Genomic DNA, 25565 nt, shown 5'->3' with positions numbered 1-25565 from the left:
TGATTTGTTCTTAGCCATCCTCGTGTCCCTTTTCCCCCTAAAAATCTTTATTCCTTTATTCGCTGTAATAAGCTCTCAGTCTCTGCGCAGATTGCGCTAACAACCACTTTGTTTTCCTGATAATGGTATCAGTGATCTCCAGTCATCTCGCCCACATTCACACCTCGTCGCAGCTAAATAACCTTCCATCGCTCTCAAGTTCAATTAAATCCCTTCCCTGCTACCCGGTTCGCCCGCGTTAAACAAAGGAGGCTGCCTGTGGATATTTACAGTCTGAATATTGAATGCTGCTGATTAATAAATGCTTGTGTGTGTGTGTGTGTGTGTGTGTGTGTGTTAGCAACTATGGCTGTAGTGCTGGCTCAATCTTGCCATAATAGCCTATAGGTGTCTAGAAAAATTTCTGATTAGCAGTCCTTCAGTGTTTCTTTTTTCTCTCATATTGGTTTTCTTTCCCTATCTCTATTTTTTCCCAAAGTCTTTCCTACTGATTCTTTCCTTCTACACTTCCCTCTTATCCTAACGTCTTTCCTATTTGCCTTTTGTAGGGACTGGATGAAAAACGACTGGAGCAGGGAGACTTTTGTTTCTAATTTAAAACTTGAAAAGAAACAAAAACTGAGCCATAATGAATTCAAATAATAATTTCATCAATAATACATTCAAATTGAATGAGCAGTTTTTGAATTTATGGAACCATGACAGCATGATGAATATTGTAGTCACTGTTCTTCCTGCTTGCTCTTGGTCTCTAACTGATCTTCTCTTCTTTCTGGATTTAGCTGGTTGTTCTGTGGCTCGAGCACGACTGTCGCTACCAGTACACCGAGGACCTTCTGCAGCACGTCCGCTACGGACTGATGGACGTCCCCACACTGCACCACCTTTCGCGTAGCCATCCTCTGGTCCAGTCTAGCCCTACCGCTGCAGCTCTGGTAGATGAGGCCTTGGACTACCACCGCGCCATCTTCGCTCAGCCCCTCCACCAGTCAGCCCGCACCAGACCGCGCTTCCAGTCCCTCACCCTCTACATAGTTGGAGGTCGGAAGCGGGAGGTGAGCAGAGTCCGGGAGCTGCGGTATTTCAACCCAGCTGTGCAGGAGCACGTGCGAGTGGCGGGCGGGTCGAACTGGAGCGAACTGGTCCCCATGCCTACTGGACGCAGCCACCACTGCGTGGCTGTAATGGGGAACTTCCTGTTTGTCGTAGGTGGAGAGATGGAGCACGCCACTGGGAGGACATGTGCAGTAAGGACCGCCTGTAGATATGACCCCAGGGGCAACCGTTGGACTGAGATTGCCCCCATGAAGGCATGTAGGGAACACTTTGTCCTGGGAGCTCTGGGGCAGTACCTGTACGCAGTGGGAGGCAGGAATGAGCTGAGGCAGGTGCTGCCCTCTGTGGAGCGTTACTGTCCCAAGAGGAACAAATGGATGTTCGTCCAGCCCTTTGACCGCTCGCTGTCCTGCCACGCCGGCTGCGTTGCTGACAACCTGCTCTGGGTGTCAGGTACACAAGGAGAGAACACAGACTCAGCCTGCACATTCGGTCCCATAGATGTTACTTTTATCTCACTTCTGCTACTAAGTTCACACTTTCACACACATTTGCAGGAGAACGTGTCACTGCCAGAATCCTGAGATGTTTGTTTGTGTTCCAGGTGGGGTGACAAACACGGCTCAGTACCAAAACCGGCTGATGGTTTACGACCCAGAACAGGTAGCTGTGGACTGATTGGATTTGTTTCTGTGTGTCGAGGAAATGCATGTTCATTTTCCCTGATTACAGCTGTATACTCGATACTACGGCACACTTTATCACCATATTCCCAAAACATACTAAAGCCAACTCGAGCCAGTATTTACATATAAGCTAAGAATGAATTTACTGTGAACGAGGCTGCTGATAGAGACAAAATCACAAAGAAGTATGATTATACGCTACAGTTCATTGTACTTTCAGTGGGGTTTTCTTTTTTTGAACAGTGATTTTGTTTTACTGACAGTAACCTTACTGTTTGCATTCATCTCCTGACTCTCATCAACAGCAAACAGCAGTGATCAGTACAAAAAACAAACAAAAAAAATACCCTTTTACACGCCCAGGTCCAAACAGCTGACACACAAAATTTCCCTCAAGCTTCATATTTTTTTTCTCAGGAGCTTTTGGAGACCAAATGTGAGGTAGATGAGATTATTTGAGTTACATTTTTCAGGTGTTCAGAAACAGAACTCTAAATTGATGGTCTGTGGTGGATGTGAACTGCTCGGTAAAGCGTTTTGGTTGCTATTATGTCAGTGCTGAGAGCTTGTTGTGTCCTTGGAATCCTTATTCAGAGCCACTTATTATGAGACTCATCCTGAGATTTTTCTCTGTGAAAGTTTGTACTGAGGTTAGCTTATAATACAGTTTACTCTGTTTGAATTGTTGTTGACTGATGATGAGACTTTTGGAAAAGTACACACCTAAACATCATCGGTGTAATAATAATGGAGTATTTTTTTCTCTCTCCCAGAAATAAAAGCACACCTTACGTTCTCAATGACGGATAGCACAACAGGCAGGTGTCAAGTGTCTGCTAATTGATTTTCACACTGTATGGAATCAATTAAAAACATCCCAGCCACTCTGATAAATAGTAAAACTAGATTTGGGATGGGAATTGCATTTGTATACATGGTATGATTAATTTGTGCATCTGCAAAGGTGCGCTTAATGCGAAACGACACTTCCAGGACTCTACAGTGCTCTGAAAAACATTTTAAACTGAAAAAGCTGCACTTGTTCAGTCCTTTTCTAATTGCACTGTCATGAATTTTAACATTTAACATGCTAACTGAAAACTTTAGAGTTTGACATGTAGCTCTTGGATTTTTTTTGCATTTTCTCTGAGCACTCAAATGGGGTGAATTTACCCCAACTAGCAAACTGCAAAACCTTTATAGAGGTGGTCATACTTGCTCTGGTCTTCCTTAGTTTTTCAATGTAGAGGCCTGCGAAAACTTTCCTTCACACAAAGCTGTAAAGGTATGTAAAGGTAAAACAACCCCTTTGCTTATTTCAGCAAGACAAAATGTTGCAAACAGTAAAATTTAGTTCCAACTTTTGTCGTGTTTTTTCGGTTATATTTTTGAAATTAAATATGAGCTTTAAATGATTTTGATTCTGTGTGCAATAGTCAAACACACCTTTCTGCACTGGAATGTAGAGGGCTAAACATCAATCGGTTGTGTTTATAGGCAGCTGCTAAAGCCTGTATATAGTACGCGGTGTGTATGTGTGTAATGCGCATATCCATATGGGTCTGTGTTTGTACATGTCTGCGTGGAAGCGAGGGAATGAAGAAACGAAAGAGAGAGGAAGAGAGTCTCATTTGTATTCACCATGAATCTACATTCACCTGCCAGAGCAACAGCAACCCCCCACCCACTCTACCCTCAACAGATGGCCACCCGTCAGCTCCCAGCAGACACACACGCACACACACACTTTCTCTCTCTCATTCTCTGCCTCAATCAAGCACTCACACACACACACACACACACACACACACACAGAGAGAAAATACACTTCGACACACTTAGTGAAATGAGCAGGGATCCTCGGTGTAAAATGGAGTGGCTGAAACATATGATTAGAAATAGGGAGGGAAGTCATTAGTACAAACCTGAGCTCCAGTGTCACGTTATTTATCTAGTGCTGAGCATACATCAATTACCCATGCATGGATATGCTTAAATATTAATCTTCGTATTCATCCTCCTTCCCTTTCCACCCTCGCTGTTTCTCTCTGCCTCCCTCTTTGTACTGCATCTCTTATTTTCTCCCTTTTCCCCCCCCTTCAAATTCATCTGCCGTTCCCTCCCCATATCTACTCCCCACCACCTTCGCCTCCACCTCAGGACCAGTGGTTGGCCCGCAGTCCCATGTTGCAGAGGCGAGTATACCACGTCATGGCGGCGGTGAGGAGGGAACTGTACGTGTTAGGTGGGAACGACCTGGATTACAACAACGATCGCATCTTGGTCCGCCACATCGACTCCTATAATATGGACCTGGACCAGTGGACGCGGTGCTCATTCAGCCTCCTCACAGGTGGGCAAAGCGATGAAGCCACTGTGGAAACATGCATACTGTGTGACCTGCACAACTTTTTGTGAAATGATCCATTAGATAGAAGCAGAAGAAGCTTTGGCTGTGACAGAGAAATTGCAGCTTTCTTGCTGAGAGTTAGAGGAGATAGGTGATGTCATGTCTGCGCTAACATAAAGCTACTGTCAGGAGGTGGTTAGATTAACTTAGATAAAGACTAGAACTGGGGCAGTTAACTGACTCTATCGAGAAACAATATTTGCTTCTGCTATTCACCTGACAGGATCATGAAATTCACCACTACAATCCATCTTAAACTAGAACTTGTTTATTTAATGCTGGTGTTTTGGTAAGGATTAAAAAAAACACATAGGGTGTGAACAAAATGCTTTTATGCTGGTGCTCGATCACGATACCTTTGATTTGAGCCAGACTAGCAATTTTTATATTAATAGACCAAAAGACGCACTGCCCACTGCGAGTGACTTTACTAGTGACAAACTGGGTGGGAAATGTTAACGCATTTTGCTTCTCCCATCTTCCTAGCATAAATCAGTTTGTAGTTTTTTTGACCAACAACTCTAATATTCTATTTTTGAGAAGATGTTAAATTGAAAGTGTTAGATATGCCCTACATTATACATACACATAAAGTCTGAGTTAACTAACTCATCTATCATAGCAACATATTGAAATTTCTGTTGTGTTTAGCAGCTTGAACCCGCTCTGTCAGGAGCTGTGGAGCCATAAAAGAGAGCTAACTTAAGACATACAGCATCAAGAGACAGCACCCATTCCTTTATATTTTGGAGACCTTTAAAAAATGTTGTTTTGGGCCACAGTTCTCCAGGCTTTCTGAAGGTCTTTCAAAGTTGATCTTCAGACAATGATTGGTTTTTCATACATTGTCCAGTACTTGAAGCTGGCCGTTTTCAGACGTTTTTAGTTAGTCTAAAAACGTCTAATCTTAGAATTTAAACTGGTTCTTTGCTATTTGTAGGCACTTTGCCACAAGCAGCCTGTTACAAAAAATATTTTTTCCCATTTCTTTAGTTGAATCTATGAAAAATGCCAAAGGTCAGTTTGACAGACATAAAATAATATTTTTTGCACCAACAAGGAATGCTGTTAGCAGAAAACCTTGCACATCTTGGCATGTTGTACAAGTATCTACAGCAGATGAACAATTTGTGAAAGTCATGTCCTTAAGAAACAGGAGAAAAATCCAGCAAAGACCTGACACAAGACCCGAGACATTCATCAGGGCCTTTAGTTGATCCATGTACTGTTCACTGAAGCCTCATCAGAAATGGTCCCAGTGGAAGGGTGACTGCATTTCCATGTGTGTTTGCACATTTCAATTAAGCGCTGCACCTATTTGCCATTTTTATTGCAAAATATAAAGCTAAGAGGGGTGGCTCAAGACTTTTGCACCGTATCATATATTACACTTTCACGCAAACCTTAATAGTTTTTTGTCAAATCGAGCAAATTAAAAGGACGTATTTCCAAATGCACAGAGGATTTAGTGACATTTGAATACCAGTGTGATGACTAACAGCAGGCTGATACTCAAGGCCACTGTCGATCAAACTTTTTTCCAAGCTGAACTTTTAATTGCTCTTTATGTAGTTGTAAATCTTTAATGAAAAACACTTCTGAAAACAAGCTTTCAGCAGCTTTAATGCTAATCTATTTAGAACACCATATATTTTTAATACAATTATGCACTGTACATATGTGGTGCTTGGAAACGTAGGCTGAGTATAACTCTCGGCTTTGCCCTCCTCTCATTAGATTAGAAACACAACACATAATGCCTCCCTGTTGGCTGCAAGTAGGTGGTAGGATGATTAAATTAAAACATATAGAGAGTATATGTCTACTTTGGACCTGAGGGTATGTTGCACCTTTTAGCCTACAGGATAGCGGTGGGATGGAACACAAGCACTGCCAAGACAATCTCACATGCATATACTGTAGGATGTGGTCATGTTTTCTCATTTTCCATTACAGGCTTTAAATTCTGGATGACTTTATTGTTATTTCCTCCTCCTCCTGTACTCCTGTTTGACTTTACACAATTGTTCTCGGATCTTTTCCTCCCATTATATCTGCAAAAGTTTAAAGACAAAGTCACAGAAAGAACACGCCATAGCTCTGCGTACACTCCCACCCTTGCCCCATCTTTCTCCATTTATCTTCCCCTCTGCCTCCTGGGGGACGTGGAAGTCATATTGTCAGGATGCCCTCTGATTGGCACAGTGAAGCATTGTGCCGTCTCTGTCCTCTTCAGGTCAGAACGAGTCTGGAGTAGCGGTCCACGATGACAGGATCTATGTAGTTGGAGGATACTCTATTTGGACCAACGAGCCTCTGGCATGCATTCAGGTGAGTCTTCAGAGTAAAGTGGTGGGTCTGCTGATTCTCATATTTGATGGCAAAATGCCAGTGACGCTCCACAGTGCAGGGCAGTGAGCACAGGGCCTACTACTTCCTACGGAGGACGTTGGGTCATTCTCATGAAGTCTGTTTCTGATTGTTTGGTCGGAGACATTCACACCAGCGGCCTCCTGGATGTCGTCCAGTTCCTCCTTGCACAAAGGGGCACATACTAGCCCTGCTGAGGGGATTAGTATTCCACAAGTTGAACTGACTTGATGATTGATTAAGTTAGTACATGCTTTAGTAGGTTGTTCAAGCAGTTTCACTAGTATTGTAGGGAACAAGTGCTCTAATGTAGGCGATTAATTCAAATCTAACCCACTATCCCCTAGTTAACAGCAAGAACCTTCCCAACTTTTCATGGCTCGTCAATCTAAAGATGAAGACCATGCTAGCTGGAATCTAGTAAGGAGCAAATGACTTTCATTAAACAATCTTTCTCTGGTATTAATATAAAGACTGAAAAAAGGCTTAATTGGGATTTATTAATGGGCATAGGGTCATCTATAGCAGTTTTTAAAGACTGAAATAGGACAATATCTCTTACCTTTCCTGAGGCTGATATGTATGTTTGTATCAAATTTCATGCCTTGTGGTGGTGCCAAAGGAAAAGACATTGTTATTACTATGTACTGGCCCAGTGCCATTACTACAGCTGTGCCATATATTGCATGAGTTTTCTCTTTCCAGGTGCTGGATCTTAGCACGGAGGGAAAGGAGGAGGTTTTCTACGGGCCAACGTTGCCGTTTGCCTCCAATGGGATAGCGGCCTGTTTCCTTCCTGCTCCTTACTTCACCTGCCCAAACCTACAAACTCTACAAGTACCCCATCACAGGATAGGTGCTGTTTAAACCACTCCTTTACAAAACGTGAGGAAACCAGAACATGTGACCAGAGGATGGAGCACTTTCAGATAAACTCTCTTTTTTATTTAATTTTTTTTTTTTTAAAGTGCTCGATTATTGGACTCAATCTGAAACACGCCATCTCTGACACCAAAATGTAATAATAATATTTTCCTGACAAGAGCCATGCTATTTAAGCTATTTAAACTTCTAGGAACAATCTGCGTTCACAACAATAAAGCATTTTTTGGTTGTATGTTTCCAAAGACTGAAACATCATGACCACTGAAGACATAAGGAGCAAGTGGGAACATAAATCTTGCAGGAAAGGGACAGGAGAAAAAGAAAAAGACAGTCATCCTAACTGTTAATAAAGACGTGGAAAGAAGATATTGCTGACCTGCTCAACTGTCCTCAAGATAATAATGAAACTGCAGTTTCTGTAACCCATTAAAGTACTGTAGGAGCATTTCTAGCTAGAACTGCTGTATAACACTTCCACGTGATCCCTATAATCACTTCGGTGGCCTGAAGAACAGCCTGCTTTCTAATCGCCTGTGCTGGTACTTGGGTTCGTAGGTAAATAACCATGCCATCTTTTTCAGTTCAAATAAGATAACAAAAAAAAAACGACCTGTGTGAGTCCGACTGTTAATACACTCAGGACCTAAGACTGTGGTCTAATGAATGTCTAGTCCCATCTGCGTGCATACGTACCATATACTGAATAATGCTGATTGTCCAAAACATACTTCTGACCAAAACAAACCCCCGTTTGTCTGTCGAAAAGAAAGGTGTTGAAAACCTGGAAAATTTGCAGAATAAAGATGCAAACAGAGAATTGAAAAAAGGCGCAGGAGTGTGTTCTGTCAAGAGCAGTAGTAGTTCTAAGAGTTCGGGGGGTGAGGATGACTGCTCTTCAGTGGGAATTATTTAGCAGCAATAGATAATTGCACACTAATTTAAAGAACCACCTCAGTTTCTTTCTTTATGCATGGATTCTCCAACCAGCTCTGATGCTGCTGGAGGAAAAAGGAATGTGATGCAGCAGAAAGCTCCTCGGATGAAGGAGATGCATTGCAGTTTGATGAGGCTGGAAAATGACTAGCAATGACAGAAAATGAGACTTGGTGATTGTGGGAGACAGGAGTGAGACTTCATGTGATTAGGTGCAAACTAGAACGGGATTGGAAGAGATTGCTGAACTTGGAACGGGGAGAAAGAACGGGAGAGTGGGAACAAACAGTACTACTTCTTCCCTCTGCTCAACTTTTTTTTTAAGGTGTGGTGGTGAAGTCATTGGGCCCTGATCAAATCTGTAATTCAGACTGCTGGATATATAGATGCAGCACCTCATACCATAATCACAAATAATGTGTGCACACTTCACATTCTTCCCTTCTCTTAGTATCGAACAGAAACGAAAAGGTGGGGATGCTGGCGTGTGGCCACATTCACATTTATTGTCACATTTTTCATTCAGTAACAGTGAATCTCTTGAGATGCAAAGCTGCACTTTTTTCTTTTTTGGACAATATGTACATATCTACAGGCAGGTAATATTAAGCTTTTAATCCATGATAGGAACATGCCCATTTGTATATTTTTTCCCTTCTACAAATCTTTTCTGTGCTTTTTTACAACTGCATTTGAGGTTTTAAGAATATTACAGATTATGCTAAACATAAATTAAACAGAATTTCTAAGGTATCCTCATTTTTTTAAGGGAAATTGACAAAAATGAAAATACAACATGATAAGAAGAGATTCTTGGAGGGGTCTGGAAGAGGTCTCTCTTTACTGGATTTTTTTTGTCACTCGCTTTCCAGACTGGTTATTTCAGCTTGCCCACTTTCCCCAAGGAGACCCAGCAACTTCACATATGCACTCCTGTTACACAAACAAATGTGGCACATTCTGTAAGTCACAGAGCTGCTGAATATTTCTTGTTCTGTATGCAACTGCAGCGCTTATTGTCTAGACAACTTAAAAATAGTTTAAAGTGATGAATGCCGTCTACATGGCTTCCAGGGTGTGATTCATGTGCTTGCTCACCTCAAGGCGATGTTCTTGCCCAGTCCTCTTTTGTGCTCAGTGTTTCTCAGACTGAGAGACAGGTTGGGGATAAGAGCTTGAACCACAGTGGGATCTAAAACAGCCACAGTCTCCAAGATGCCGTATATCTGCCTGTCGTAGACTCCCTCGTTCTCCTCCACAAACGACCTAAGAGCATCGAGATGGTAGGCATAATAAATAAATAAATGAATAAAAATGATGGATAAAAGAGGCTGTAATTTGATGATGATCTATAATTACTGTCTATGAATAATGTGTACACTTCAAATGATCTTACACAGTCGAATATTGCAAAGTTTGTCGATGCATACAGTATTTAATGCTACAAACATTCAGTTACCGTAAGACTGTGATCATCTGGTCGCATGGTCTCTCTGTAGATGCGGCACCACACCGCTCAACTACAAGCTGTAAGGCATCTGTGCTCGTCTTCCTTACTGCACATCCAAAATAAAAAAATAAAAAATCACTTCACAATCACATCAATAGAGACGGGCTGGAAAGTGTTGATTATATAATGCATCAGTCTGAAATGAAGTGAATCCACTTAAATGACACTGTTATATAAAAAATGACTTTAACTTCTACTTCAATCAATCAAAACTGCAGTAAAATGTAGAGTTAACAGAAGATCTGAGTACTGCAAGTCATTACAACAACTCCTAATCTACATAACAAGAGTTTCTGAGTAGAATTTGGCACTTTCTCACACGGGGAACAGCTGCTGGATTACAACTTTATTCGTTTATGCCACTAATGTCGCACTGTCCATATTCCTCTGCTCTGGACCATCATTACATTGCTTGTACTCAGTGAACTGTGATCATATGGAAAGCCAGACGCTCTCTTTTTATACCAACTTCTGGATTGTTAGATCTCATGATTATATAGTTTTATACTTAAGCTGCAGACAGAGAAACAGTGAGGTAGTGGAGCACTGCTATATTAAAACTTGGCTTGTAAAACTATTTAAGATTCAGATTGTCAATCTTACCCTGTGGCTCGTTGACCAGCATAATGCAGCGCAGCAGAGAGGGGAGGGGCACGGTGAGTAGGGAGGGGTCTGAGTCACCATTTCGTCTCAGAAGCTCCAACAGGAACATCAGGACGGATGCCAGACGAGGAGGGGGGGCGTGACCTTTGAACTGCAGGAAGTTCTCACTGCAAACACAAGCAGAGGTGTTTCTAGTAACTTTAAGTGGCTGTTTATGTAGACACATGGTGAAAGAAGGAAATGATGTACATGAGTCCTTGATAATAAAGGTAAGACAGCCTTTGGGGCGTTTGGAGTTTTCAGTCATTGCTGAGAGAGTTTTTGATTAAACAGGAATCACATTCAGAAATTAAGTGAACATGAAATTCAGGTCAATGCTGGATCAGGCAAATTCTTTTCATGGTTCTGCAGACCTACCAAAGAACCTCTAGGATGAGTCTCCTCAGGGCAGCTCCACGGCTGGTTGGGTTGGCCTCGCAGGCACCTAGAAGCACCGGGTGGTTGGCAATAATGCCCACAGAAGGCGAGGCAGGAAGGAAATGGTCCAAATATCTGCGAGTTACAGAACGTAGTTGCTGCTTCAGGTAAGCCCCCTGGGACTGAGACACACTAGAGGCCACAGACAGACCCTGGAAGACGATAAATGGAAGGGTCTTTATCAAAATAGCCAGGTTTCTTTCTTTAATGTAATGGCTGTGTGTTTGGACAATGTGTGTCTATATTATACATTTGTCCCTACCTGTATATACAAAGGCAGACTGTCTCTGAGAGCTTTGTCTTGCTGTGTGAGGTTGTGGGGAAGCAGCAGCCCATCCACAATGCGGAACAACAGCTGTTGTGCTTTTGATGTGGCCAGCAGGGGGCTCCAGTGCTTCACAATGCAGCCTGGTCACAGAGAAAAGAGTGTTGTACTCTCATACGCAATTCCAATAATTTCTTGCCCAGTCGTGGACTTTATACACAGTATATTCTGTGATGCGTTTGAAATTGATCAACTTTGCACCTACCAACAGCCCAGTATGCTAGCTGTATTCCCTCTTGGTTCTTGCTGACGAGAGACGGTTTAATGTGCTTCAGGATGTCACCAATGTAGTCTAGGGCTGTGGTCACCATGGCTGAACGCTCAGACAAAACCTTCAGTCCACTGTACACACTGCCTACAGCCTAACACCATGTGAAACACATAGAAACACACGCTGATGAAGGTTCACAGACGATTTTTAATTTTACTTGGACACAAAGCCGACCTGAGTTCTCTCATAACTAACTTGCTGTAAAATTTCAAAATACACAAAGACAGAATTATTCCCCAGTGTGTTTGTCACCTGTGTGCGTATGTTACCTTGACAAACATCTCCAGGGCTGCAGTCGGCTCTGGCCTGGTTGCTGTGGGATTAAGGTTGGCTCTCTGCAGAAGCCTCTCCACCTCGGGAAGCCTCAGCACAAGCCGGGTCAATTCACACAACTGTTGTTCCACAGCCCGGGCTGACGAATGCAAAAACACAAACACTGGTTATTCGAATGATAACGAAGTTCACATTAATGTAAACACTTCCTTTTTTACTTAAAGAATAGGTTGAAAACTGCTGTTGAGTATTGTTACCTGTTCTGCTGTCAGTGCCATCTGGGTTCTTGTGAAGGTGCTGCTGTAGAACACATCTGACCCAGGCCCTCACTGACAGGCTTTGTGCAGAACCAGACACAGCAACGCCAGGATCTCCACTCAGAGAGGACACCAGCTCACTGCGAAAGAGAAGAGACAGCAAGAACCTGATCACAAGTCTGTTTGGAGATGTGTGGGGCAGGGTGGGTGGGGGGGCGAGGCGGTTTCTATTGACTGTCCAACTAATGCACATCTTTTCAAATGGTGGAAAGCCTAATTCAATGGAAGCAAATTCTACTTTGCAGCTTGTGCAATCACTTTAAAGCAACCCGCACAAAATAAGAAAGATAAGCTTGTCAGAAAAAAACTTCTAAAAAGGATCACTTTGGTATCTTGCAGTTGAAGGGTCAGGTACTGGCAGTTGCCCATACAAAACACACCACCTCCTTATTGCATAATAATCTTCCTGCCTCTCTTTCATTAATAAACAGTGCCCAGACAGCTCAGTAGGTAAGGCTGTGGTCTATTAACATTTTGGTTCATGGATATTATTTTAGCTTATGGCTCGTTTTCTTTCTCCATCTTGCTGGACTGGTGGAGAAGGATGTGCAGCTGATGGCCAGATAATATTCCAGATGTCTGCAATTTTAACTAGGGAACTAATTTCAAACCACAGCAGGCTATTCTGATTGGTGTTTCAGCATCTCTGTCTTTGCTAGACGCATTCCTGTAATATCTAATCTGTCTTTGTTGTAGTGGTTTCAGGCTGTGCAGGTAGAATTTCCATTAAGCACGCCACAAGTAGCCATGTTGAATCTTCCTAATGGTTTAGCCCTCTGTTAACCTTAGCCAAAGGCTCATTGCTGCAGCCAATTCCATTTCATGTTTATGTAGCTTGTTAGAGCCTCTAACAGCTTGTGTTGTAAGCATATGAAGCACATGCACATGTCAGCGCTTATGTGATGGGAGGGACTTGGAGCTGCAGATGGAGGGTTTTTTTTAAAACTCTTGGATATTTTTTTTTTCCCCTACTGCAGCTTTAGTATCACTTGGCACCGTCTGAAAAGATGTCTGTGGTTGAAATAATAATCATTCTTCTACTCTTGAGTGTAATTTTGAAGCTTTTACCTTCTGTATAAAGGCATGAATGCATTTTTATTTATTAATAACCATCTTCACTATACAAGGACACCCTGTGCTTCATTTATTAATTAGAGACGGTGTAATGTACCTGCAGAAGTTATGGAAAACAGTTTTTTTAAGTGCGTCACACAATGATGAAGCTTGATAACTAACAGGAAAAGAGGAGAACATCATTCTCATCGGACTCACCTGATGTAAAAGCATCAGGTGAGTCAAATGAAAATGTTTTGGGACAGAGAAGACTGGGGGGTGGGATTGGATTCAAAGGTCAAAGCTTACCTGTTTTGAAGCAGATGGGAAAGATAGCGAGTTACCAAGAGTGGGTGAACCATGTCATCCCACCCAAAGTATTGCATGATGGACTGAACTGAATTTGGTTGAAGGTCCTGGGGTGCCGAAGTGGGTAGATCAAAGGCGAGCAGGGTGAAACCTGAGGAAAATGAAAATAGGTCAGTGTTGTCTCAGTTAGTTGGATGATGATACGTATAGCGCTCAAAGTCATTAATGTCTTCTCTTTACTATGATCTTTGAATTTTGTGTCCTTTCCAGTTCTACCTTTTCACTCGTAAAGCCATATTTTCCCCTCAAATTTCTTTCATTTAAAATAGCTACATCAGTTTTCTTTTGTATGAGGATGCCCAGAAATCTTGCTCTCCCACCTTTCCTTCCACTGGGTCTTACTGACCTGCAGCTGCATCTGCAAGCTGTGCTGGAGGTGTCTGAGAAAGACGTAGGCTGTGCAGAAAGGGGAAGAAGTGAGCCCAGAGAGCAGCTGCTACCGCTAGGTGGCGCTCTTTCACCACACTGGCGGTAGCAGGAACCCAGGACAGGGTGGGAGCTGACTGGTCACTGCGCTGATGGACTCGTCTGGAAGGACACAGACACACAGATAAACAAATCTATCCAATGCAAAATCCAAACTCAGTGCTCCCTCTTGTGTACAAACCCCCCCCCCCCCCTCCCTACTTTCTCAAATCCTTTTGCTCCACAGTTCCTCTCTTTCACTCCTCCTTCATATGTTTTCCCTCTCTTCTCTCCTGGGGGATTACTGGGTGCAGTGGTGCGCTGCAGTGTGGAGCAAAGCGGGGTGGAGGTAGGTGTGAGGAAGGAGAGGAGGATATTATAGGCATAGAGTGGAGCCTAATACTGATCCCCTGTACACAGACTATACTTTGGCTCTTCTGGCTCATCCCTGGCCCTGGCCCCAGCCGCTACGGCAGCCCCACAGTGGCTGGCATTAGCCCAGATAAGCAGCTGAAGGAGCTGTAATCTCATTTAGACGGGAGATGATCCTTCTGTCCCCCTCATTCACCCGGATGAGGGTGTAGGGAAGCGGGGGCTAAGATGAGGTGGGGAAGAAGCAAAAGATAGAGGAACTAGCAGCCCCCTTCTATCCTATCCTTATCCACACACTCTACTCTGTTACTATATTACATACACACACGCACACACTCACACACACCTCAATGGTGCCTTCCCTTCCAGCAAGGTTGCATCTAATCCAGAGAGAGCTGAGACAATCGATTAGAGTCTGAATTCATTAGCCTCGTTACTACTGCGGAATAGGCCTTTCACACCCATCAACCCTCATTGTACAAGACATCGTCAGAGACCCCACTTAATCCTCCTCACTGTGGCTTCTTACATGTACACACAAACACATACACACACCGTTACATACCACTAGGGACCAAAGTAACCCTTCCCCCAGCTGCCTTCACTGTAAAGACATTAAAAAAAAAAAGTAGCATCCTAACAATGCCAGGCAGACAAACACATCAGACGCACACATGGGCATACATGGAATTAACTCCACGTCCCCTGTTTCCTTACTTTGTCCTCACATTTGTATCTAATGTAAAGGTGTTTTTTTCCTTTATAAGAAGACACTTGACAGTAGTTGTCCTTGACTATTGGGGGGGGGGGGGGGGAATCAAAACCCGCTAAAAGGTCTTAATGCTCACAAAGGAAAAAGCTTCACAGGAAGGCTTGTATTTTATCAAGCCAAGGAGATGGGGATTAATTGTTTGTGCCAAAAACAGATCCAACAGCCTGTGCCAATGCCAGCTCACCTCGTCAACCAGCGTCACCCCCATCCTCCTACAACGGAGGGTCATGGGAAGAAATAAAATTGAGGAATTATGCCTGTTACTGGCTTCTTGCCTCAGCACCATGACGATGGCTATCAAGAGTGAATGTTCGGACCCTACGCCGCCTCAACCATTGGCAGAATAATTCTCATAATGTGTGCAGATTCCACATGGCTCTTAATAGACATAATGATGCACACACTAAATTTGCCAGGCTACATAATTGCCCATTAATTGTGTCACAGAAAAGGCATTAATCACAAAGAGATACCGAAAATTGCCAGGCCGAAGAATTATATTTAATTTGGCGGCACGAATTGGAAAGAGAGAGAGCACGGTATTTTAATTTTTTTTTTTTTTTTTGGTTAAATGGGTCATGGTGGTCCAGGCCATAACACAGAGGGCCTCTGAGAGTTCTCTTCTTCTCCTCTCACTCCTTGGCCATTAATGTGCAAATGTGTGCCCTTCAACCCCAAGATCTGAGATGGGAAGTCTGGGAATTAGCAAAGCTAACGAGATACTGTGTTACAAGGGGCTGGCACTGAAATAAGAAACGAGTACACCTCGGTTAGTGTTTCACTTTGGGGGTGTGGACAGTTGTGTAGGTTTGTGTGTGCTGAGAGGATGGTAGTGCACACTGGAGAATTAAAGCAATCATACACCTACATGAAACAGCAAGAGGGCTCGGTAACACTTAATTTTACAATGCCCTTTTTCTGAGGTTTCAGATCATTTATTAACCTTTTCAAAGTAGCGTAAGCATAAAGACGTAGTAACACTCTGAGTGCTACAAAACTCCAGAAACAATATATATCTAGGGGTATATTGAAAAATCAGATATATACTCAACAAAGCTGCGTATCAAACCTCATTACTTTGACATAAAATGGACAGCACATTGTGTGCACTGAATACATTTGCTAATAAATGTTCACTTAGTTTTCACCTTTAGTGATGGAGCCACAGGAAACCATCACCAAAACTCTGTAGGATTTTTTTCAAAACAAACCTCACTAGCCTGGTTTCCAGGAGCTGCAAGCAACAACTTTTTTGATAAAATAGTCTGGATGCTACCAATTGAGAACTCTAACAACTAAGTGGAGCACATACAAAGGTAAAGCAACCAAAGAGAAACCATTTCACCTAGCAGCTGGTGAAGGCCACAACAAAGCTCAAAGATAAGTTAATTTTGAGTTTATAATGGCCACATGGTCATAAATTCAAAATAGGCATTTTTTCCCAATATAAAATGATAGTTGTTGTCAAAGACTTTAATGCCTTTGCACAGCATACTGGTGTAACTTAGGAGCATGAAACACTTAAAATTAATTCATCCATGCAATTATAAGAAGCCGCTTTAATTGTTGTTCAGAGCTATTACAAACATAATAGGTTGCAAACAAACTGACTCTTCTAAATAACACCAGATTAGCGTGTAAAATATACACGTCTTTCCTCACTGTCTGATATCTGTCCACTGTGGCCTCTGTTCCATCTCTACCTCCCATAAACAGAGTGCGTTTCAGATGTGGCTCTCTGACCTTCAGTTGGGGTTGTTCATGTAACGAACACCCCTGTCCTACAGCTGAACTCATTCTGGTGCCCTACTGACCACTGTCTCTCAACACACCCACAGCACTGCTGCCGTCCTCATAAAGACAGGAGGGTCCAAAGAGGGTCCCCTGGGCCCGTAATTCTAATCAGGGCTACTACTGCAGCACCTGGTTAGGGTGACCCGGAGCCACTGGTCCTCCTGAGACTAACTGGGGCCTCAGTGCTACACAGGCTTTTTACAGACACCCATTCCTGCTGACAGCACAATCCGCTTATTGTCAGTATGAGAAGTGAGTGGACTCTGGGATGGGATGGGGAGAGCAGAAGAGATCACTCTCTTCTTCCGTAGAGACTTATCAGATTTTAATAAAAGCTTAGCTTGGCCTTTGCCAGAAAACATTTGTCTGGATGTGTCTACTATCTGTGAGGGAGTAGCTATCAGTGAATGATGAAAGAATGAGGGAAACTGAGGAGAAGTAAGCGATACCTGGGAGCTGGTGAATATTTACACCTGCTCTCTCACCTGAGCTGCGCAAGGACGATCTGCAGAAAACCCAGGGCAGAATTCAGCTCGGACTGGCGGCAGGCAGGCAGCAACCAATTGAACCCGTCACCGAGTAGCTTTTCCTCTGATAGGCTGAGAGTGGTGCTGGTCTCAAACACCTCGGCCACACCCTCCAGGTAGGACCCAAGTGGCCCCCATAGGGCAAGCCTGCGTGAGACCTCTGTGGTTTTGTTGTAGAACTCTTTGGCTGTCTCGTTAAAGGAGGAAGTCAGCAGGCTAGCCTGAGCTCCAACATCCAGACCCCGCTCCTGGAGCAAACATACGATGGTCCATCAGTTTTGTTATTTTTAATTAAAATCTTTTTTTATGTTATGGTAAACAAATATACCTGGAATAGCAACACCATTGACAGATGCCCTCTCCAGATTAGTGTGCGGTGTCCAAGAGGACAGTTAGAGGGCAGAAAGCCAAGCAGCTCACAAGCTCTGCTGGCTACATCCTCCAGGTCTGCCTGCCGGGCCACTACCAGAAACAGCAGCAGAAAGTTCATGAGACCTGCTTCTGACAGCTCCTGCATCTTCTTTGGGGAGAACTTAGAGTAAATCCTGGACACACAGAGACCAAAGTAAGAAAGAAAGAGGAAGGACAAAGGTTTTCAGGTATGCCACAAGAGATGGACAGCATCATGTCACACAAGACAAAGAAACAAATGGTTGCATTGTTTATTTTTAGATTATTATCCTATTTCACTTTTTTCTTTACTTCCACTATCCAATTCATTAGAAATGATTTATTCTTCTGAAACACCCTGACTTTAAACGCTGACTAACTGAACTTTCCACCCCTGTAGTGCACCCCACCACCTGCCTCCATCACCTTCTCAGCTCCAGGGGGAGAGGCTGGGCTCCCCAGCCTATGTGGGTGAGAGAGAAAGGAAAAAGCAAGAGAGTAAGTAAGAATAGAGAACCACCCAGCACGCTGTTAGATCCTGCGGGCACTGTGGAGAAATGCCTTTAAAGATCATGTTAAATGTCAGAGACACTCAGACACACAGCAGTAGGCGCTCAGTCCCTCTCTCTACAGCCAAACCAATTTACTGCAACAACAGAGAGAGATCAATAAAACCACACACACATGCGCACACACACACAGAGCTTGCTCGCCTGGCAGGAAAACACAGAAGGCTGGAGCCCCCTAGCCCTCCCCATCCTAAAATACAGATGCAGCCCACACAGGTGAGTAGAGCTGCTGTTTCGGTTAAAACACAAACAGCGCACATCCCAAGACAAACTCAGTGTAAGAAGTATGACTGGTATAAAAGGAGTGGAGAAAAATGAGACGGAAACTGGGAAAGACCAGGTTAACACCACAACCAGCTTTGTTACACCCACAGAGAACTATAAAAGGAAAAGGTGGTGAAGCATACAGTCAGAGTGAGCAGGGAGGGAGATTTAAATAGATGAATGGCTAGTATGTAACAGGGATATAAGCTGCACACTGGGAGATAGCAGAGGGGATTTTCTGTGTTCTCCCAACCTGTCTCTCTGTTTGTTTATTCTGGACAGCTTTTTTTTCTGGAGGCAAGCAGATGCTCCTAACTCCCAGCATTGGAGAGCAACATGCTTGCAGTCGATCCCATTAATGTGGTCGTCACGGGTGTCCCGCAGAGCCTAGCCAGGAGTGGGAACGCTGCCGAAGCGTTGTGGAGATACAGTCGGCACGCCTCGCGCCTCCTTAGGAGGAGGAGGTAGTGGTGATAGTTTTGGTGGAGGGAGATGGAGGGAGGTGAAGGGGATGGGGGTGGGGATCTGGACCTGTCCCAGCCCAGCCTGGCTGTCGCCAGACTGCCTACCACCCACATCCCCCTGCTCCCCCACCACCCAAGCTCCCCTCTCTCCGTGTTGGAAACCAACACAGCTTCGTTAAGGCGAATTAACCGCCACGCTCGTTAGCTAATTAGCCCCCATGTCTGCAGTGCTACAGAGCACATTCCAGACAGAGGGAAGTCATTAGGCGGATTTATCTACGGCTGCCTCCCTCTGGCACACAGCCGGCCTGGGATATAGGATGGACCAGTACATGGTTCTGATGCATCCATCAGCTTCTTGTCCTTTGTCTATTTTTTTTTCTTTATTTCCTATTCAAACACGCACTGTATTCTTCTCTTCAACGGCCTCACACACTGAAACCATGTCACTGCTCTAGGGAGCAGGTGCACAGCCTGTGTGTTTGTGTGTGCATCAGTAGGAGGCTTCTTGGGTCTGGCCTCTGCTGGAGAGCAGGTGGTTGACTCCTGAGACACCTGCTCCACCGGTGGGCCTGAGTAAATATCAAAGACGCACCGGGAGACTGCGATACACCTGGCACGTACACAAACAAGACTCAAATGCATGACAGTTTGCAAACACACATGTTGTGTGTGTATTTATGCAAGCGAGTGCTTACACATAGGCAAATCCAAACACCATTTAAACACATCACACATTTAAAGATCAAGTGGGAAGGGGAAATCTATATAGCCTATCCCTGATTAGTAATCACTGCTGAAAGACTCCAAATCAAAACCCCACAATATAGAGTATATAGTGTTATGGTTGTCAAACCTACTTTTCAAGGTGGAAGAAAATGTGAAGGATCGAGAGCTACAAAGCTTCTCAGCCTTCTCTCCATCCTTACCTCCCTTTGATCTGTCTCTGTGGGACTCCTCCAGCCCGATCCTGTGCAAGGCACAGGGCCAGCACTCGAAGAAAGATGTGGAAGGAGTTGGCAGAGCGATAGAGCTGGGTGTATCCAGGAGAGCGAAGGGGAGGCAGGGAGCAGCAGCTCCGGGCCTGCTCCAACAGAGCTAAAGGTGTCTTGCATAAAGTGCCCAGGGCAGAAATCCCCAGCCAGGGCACGGTAAATGAGGCACTCTGAAGAGGAGTGACAGAGCATAATATATAACTGTAGAGCCCTTGTTAACCAGGGTGCAGCATGACATGCTTAGAATTAGAAGTATGGTGTGAATAAAGGAGCAACAAATAAGACATTTCAAAAATTGATGGTTAGACACAAAAGTAAGCTACTTGTAGTAAATTGGTCAGCAAATCAAATGTATACACTTCATGATAAGCCACAGATGTTATTTTACCAAATTCTTGCTGTAGTAATCCCAGAGGGTGGACACAGCACTGGTGCTCGGTTCCCACATCAGACAAAGACTGAGGCAGGAGTGGACATGCATCCTGAACTGCTCCTCTGCTAGACCTCCCTGTTATCACACACACACACACACACACACACACACACACACACACACACACACACACACACACACACACACACACACACACACACACACACACACACACACACACACACACACACACACACACACACACACACACACACACACACACACACCATTTAAAAACACTATGATTTTAAAGGGTTCAAAAACTGAATATCGCAACTAGAAACTGCGCTTACCTTACAAGTTAATTTGAGCAACTCATCCACAAAGGTCCAGTTATCCCCCAGGTTTTTCTGCAGATGAAGATAAATTAATGAGAGACACTTAAAAACAACAACTCACAGTATTCTATATTCATCATAATAGTCTTCATCTTAGTGTTTAAGATGAAACAAATTGCAGTTTTATATGTCAGAAAAAATCTTACATAGAAACACTTTTCTGTTCATTTGGAACATCTTTAGGTATCATTATTGCAATTATTAGTTTCTTACCTCATTCTGGACCATCATGCCGCTCCGACTATACTGGCCTAGCATTGATAAATGAGTGACCAGCCACCATGTGAATCCTAGAGGGTCCTTACAGTGTGTGGGGAGGCCACTGAACTGCTCAGCAGCAGGTTTTCCTAAAACCAGAGGCCTCAGCAACGAGTTGATGTAGCTCCAGAAAGACTAAAGGGAGCACACATTAGTTAAATACTGTCAGAATCAAAGTTTACTGTGTGACAGAACATGCGTGTATGTGTGTTACCTGTGTGTGCAACTCTTTATTCCTGTGTTCCAGAAGGTACATGAGCAGGACCCACAACTCTTTGGTGCAGGTGCAAAGGTAATGATGGCTGCTCAGCGCCTCTGTAGGCCTCACCTACAAATAAACAGGATCAATTAAACACAGTGAGTTGCCAACTAAAGCTTTATTCTACACTAAAATGTTTTTTGTTGCACATTGCGATGCCTTCTGTGTGCAGCTTCGATCCAGTTTTTGCTAACCAACTACAAAATGTGGCAATTATATGAGAAACACTTAGAATTTCAGCTTAAAAACATAACTCTGAAATACCACTGCTGCATCTAGTGAGATGAAATGAACCACCCACCTTGCTGTATTTGCCCATGGCCAGTCCAGTAAGGTCACACAGCAGACTGCACAGGTGTTCGTCAAACAGGCTGCTATCAGTCAGGTTCTCTCCCGTCAGGTCCACAAACTTGTGGGCGTACACCACCTGGCCTGAAGACAGAATGAGTAAAATTACAAAGAGCCTGTTTCCATCATAATTCAATAGCTCTTTAGTTATTTCCTAGGTGAGAATTCTGCTGCAAACACAAACCCTGCATCTTGTGACCAAGTAGGTGAAGGATCTCCAAAACTGACCAATGGATGTCTAGATGAAGGTGTAGCAAATGCCAGGAGGGAGGTAAAATCTGTAAAAGGAACACAGATTTCTCATTTCAATGTGAAAAGAAGAAAAATCAGCTGGGTGATAAAACTGTAGTCATAAAACCTAATGCTCAGTTGATAATATATAGCCTTTGTACTCTGGTATGCCAGCCCCACATTGTCTGCATCTGTTTTAAATGCTGTCTTTGGGGTTTTTTTCCTTCGGTTTTTAAGCTCCCTAACACCTTTGTAATCAATGCCTTACATTAAATCTCTACTCAAGTTAGATCTAAACAAACCAACTAGCGTTTGGCCGTACCTTTCCGTGATTCTGTATAGTAAAGGCACTTTGAACATTAGCAGGCAGGTCTTTGAGTCGTCCTACGAGGAGAGTGATCCCAAAAAGTTCCTCCAAAAGAGCAGAGGGGAACTGAGCCTCCAGCTCCTCGTAAGGGTGTGACTGAGCTGCATCCAGGGACCTGGAAGGCTGGAGATATCTGAACATATGCAAAAGGGGTATCCAATCAAACATTCAAATAAACAAAAACTCCATGACACCATAATATATTAACATGTTTTTATTAGTTCCAGTGTGACATGAAAATGTGTTAAAATTACCTGTGTAGAAAGACTTTGACATACTGAAGAAATGTAACACATTCTTGCCAGAGTTCTTCTGCTTTATAGTGGAGATTTCCAGCTTGACCTAAAACATCAAAAGGGTGCTGTAGGTAGTACTCATAATATGTCTACGGTATCAGAGATCAGATCACTCTGAAAATGACTATTGTACAGCTCATATATACATATCAAATACATTCAAATTGTTCATAAAAATATATATATAGAAAACAACTCTCTAGAAATTATGGGATTTAATTTGCAGAATAATTATTTTTATTTATTCTGGACATTTCATTCTTTAACCCTCTCAAGGCAGGCGTTGCCGATTTGCAACAGTTAAAAACTAACAACCTGATTACCCCACATACATATTTTATGAGTTGTTTTTTTTACTAAGAAGTACCACTGCAGGACTTGGTTGTGCATTAGCAACAAAAAGTTTAATTTGAGCCTGAGAGGGTTAACATATTTGAAGCCCTCGGTAATTCCTACACTTATTTCACTTGATTTAACTAGTTTTTATCACTCTCCTACAAGCTGATAAGCTGATCAGACCATTTTCTGTCCTCACATAATATGCCTTAACTAGGATTAAAAATCTGATCCAAGTTCCAAAGGGGTTGACAGAACCTGCATAAAAATGTTTCAAATCTTTTTTCTGCTAATTATATAAACAAGTAATGCACATAAACAACCTGTATATCCAACTAATACACAAACTATGCCTATGTAAGCAAACAGTGGCTTACTGTGCGAACAAAATACTGACAATAAACTAAAAGACTGTTAGTTGGACTAATGATTACACAGACTTACCAAAGTCATTTGAGTTGGACTTAACTAAAGTCTCCAACTTGTAAATCCGTTGTCTGAAACATAACACAGAACAGAAGAGACCCTGTAAATGGATATGAAGGATGTCTTTTTCAATAATGTATCAGGAATATATATGAAATATTTTAAAGAATGATTTCATGACCACACTTTTGCTGCCGTGGAAAAGAATTAAGTGGTAGAAACAACAGATTTTAACTCTTTCCTTTATAAAGATGATATCTGATGACTTCCCATAACAACATGTTTTGTTGCTTCATTACATATCAGTAAAGGTTTTCACAATGATTAGAATAGTATCAGGGTTTTTCCAAAGGTAGCTGCATAGGCAAAGACCACCCTCACTAACTCTCAATACACACCCAGTCATTTCTATAAGGAGGCGTCAAACAACCGCTCAGTTCAGAAGACAGCTCCTAGGTTAATTCTAATAGGCTTTCAAAGGGTAAAGAGTTAAAGCAGACTGAAATAACGTATGCTTTACATCATGCCTTACCTGAAGAGGCCAAACAGTAGTTTTGTAGATTCCACCAGTGCTGTCTCTGTCACCCAGGAGAAGCCAAAGATGTCCACTGTGTCCGTCTCATATTCTGCAGGGGCTGGGTCAAGACGCAAGAGTAGCCTGGAGTGGATGCAATGACTGCAGTGAGATTTTAAAGCTTTTCTCCTAGTGGAACTTTAGCAGCTACAACATCACAGGGGAGGTAAATGGAATTACATTTGAGGTGTTATAAGTACAAAAAAACTGACCTCTGAATAAATTACACAGAAAAATGACCGATTTTATAAAAGACTGTTCTCACTGACAGCATTTCTCAGGCACAAAATAGTGCCAGACAATTTTGTACGATTACAGTCAGCTGGCAGAAGGTAATTATACCGTTTCAAGGAGCCTCTAACAACGTATCCCTCTGTGGAAAGTACTCCAGCGGGATCATCTTTTACATCAGAGCAGCAGAAACACGGTGGTCGAACTGGAGCCAGGTCACATAGACTGTCTCCTGCAAATGGGGAAACTGGCGGGGTGAGGGACTGGCTGAAGTCATCTGACATGGTGTCAGTGCAGAATCAATTTGACCTGAAATGACCAAAAAAAAAAAAAAGAAATCACAGCGCAAAATACTGAGAGAATGCTTTTTTGTCAGTGGTTTGCAAAACTGTGTTCATATGTAAATATTCAACAAGTTATTCACAATTACACTGGGATGATGTATAATTTAATACCACATACAATTTAAACAAAAGGGTTTCACAGCAATATTTTAGCATTTTACTTTGTAAGTACAAATGTACCTTACAGTACATTTGTACTTACATACAAGTACTGGTACTCAACGCAGAGCATACAAAACTACATCTAATTTTGCAGAGTTGTGCACAATTAGATGTAGTTTTAAAGGAAACATGAGCAGAAAGCAGGGAAAAAATATCTTTGGAGCAACATAAATGAATTTATTGAATGTATAAGTGACGGGCATGTATGTTATTGCATATAGCTAGCCAACGAACAAGTACTTCACAATGGATCCGACATGAGAGTATAAAACATTTCATAGAAGTTACGAAGTGCAAATTTAACACTTAACGTATCTACATTATACGCTTTATGCATGATAATGCTAGCGTTAACTTTCTAGCATACGCTGTGCCGACACGACAGCACAGTTAAGTCAAACAAAACTATTTTTAACAGGCAAACTAAAGACAGAAAAGCCTCCAAAAACAACTGTTAATGAAATATGAACTAACCTGTTAGTTCGGCTTCTTGTATATTTAGTAGTTTGTGAATTTTACTTCCCAGTATTCATCGCTGTTTGTGTTTTCAGCCGGTCCCGCGCGCTCACACTACGCAGGCGCACACTCGCTCCACGCCCGATGATTGGTCCGAAGTTTCCTACTGGGAGGAACCTAATCCTTTGACAGACACACAACAAGAGGTCTCACTGCTAAGCGCTTCCTCTGTCGCAATGTCTCTCCGGGCAGCTTTTAAGATATTTAGAATTGTAGTTGTTTTATAGTCGGTTCAGCAGCTGTATTTATCGTGAGTTGTATTAAAGAGCAACCTGAACTTCCTCTGTATACCACTAACAGCGCTGAGCTCTCTCATTAAACAAATAAAATAATTACATTCAGTTTCTTCTCGGTCT

The 25565-nt window shown here is 42.9% G+C and overlaps 2 protein-coding genes across 5 annotated transcripts in view; one reads left to right on the top strand and one right to left on the bottom strand.

Moving 5' to 3' along the window:
• Positions 1-8054, top strand: part of klhl32 (kelch-like family member 32) — a 36919-nt gene extending 28865 nt beyond the window's left edge. For 3 of the 4 annotated variants that reach the window (XM_082551222.1, XM_082551220.1, XM_082551221.1), the window contains 5 exons: positions 783-1509; positions 1661-1719; positions 3903-4095; positions 6389-6483; positions 7228-8054. In XM_082551222.1, coding sequence (XP_082407348.1) covers positions 783-1509; positions 1661-1719; positions 3903-4095; positions 6389-6483; positions 7228-7389 — 1236 coding nt within the window. In that variant the 3' untranslated portion in view covers positions 7390-8054. Of the gene's footprint in view, positions 1-782; positions 1510-1660; positions 1720-3902; positions 4096-6388; positions 6484-6869; positions 6943-7227 lie in introns of all 4 variants that reach the window. The other variant, XM_082551223.1, reaches the window with a different exon arrangement.
• A 758-nt stretch (positions 8055-8812) lies between these two features.
• On the bottom strand, positions 8813-25256 carry mms22l (MMS22-like, DNA repair protein). Its single transcript, XM_082551208.1, has 26 exons — positions 25168-25256; positions 24299-24496; positions 23915-24040; positions 23401-23453; positions 22579-22666; positions 22280-22457; positions 21911-22004; positions 21680-21810; positions 21334-21447; positions 21075-21254; positions 20817-20873; positions 20479-20598; positions 20025-20260; positions 17737-17953; positions 17367-17656; positions 13885-14066; positions 13479-13629; positions 12057-12196; positions 11796-11938; positions 11461-11617; positions 11193-11338; positions 10871-11082; positions 10454-10620; positions 9800-9896; positions 9439-9606; positions 8813-9273 (listed from the first exon to the last, which is right to left on the bottom strand). The coding sequence occupies exons 2-26, from the start codon at positions 24469-24471 to the stop codon at positions 9198-9200; spliced, it is 3696 nt and encodes a 1231-aa protein (XP_082407334.1). The 5' UTR covers positions 24472-24496; positions 25168-25256; the 3' UTR covers positions 8813-9197.
• Between the last annotated feature and the right edge of the window lie 309 nt (positions 25257-25565).

The sequence above is a fragment of the Aulonocara stuartgranti genome (genome assembly GCF_965226115.1).
Source record: "Aulonocara stuartgranti genome assembly, chromosome: 11".
Taxonomy (NCBI): domain Eukaryota; kingdom Metazoa; phylum Chordata; class Actinopteri; order Cichliformes; family Cichlidae; genus Aulonocara; species Aulonocara stuartgranti.
This window is presented reverse-complemented; position numbering and strand designations above follow the sequence as displayed.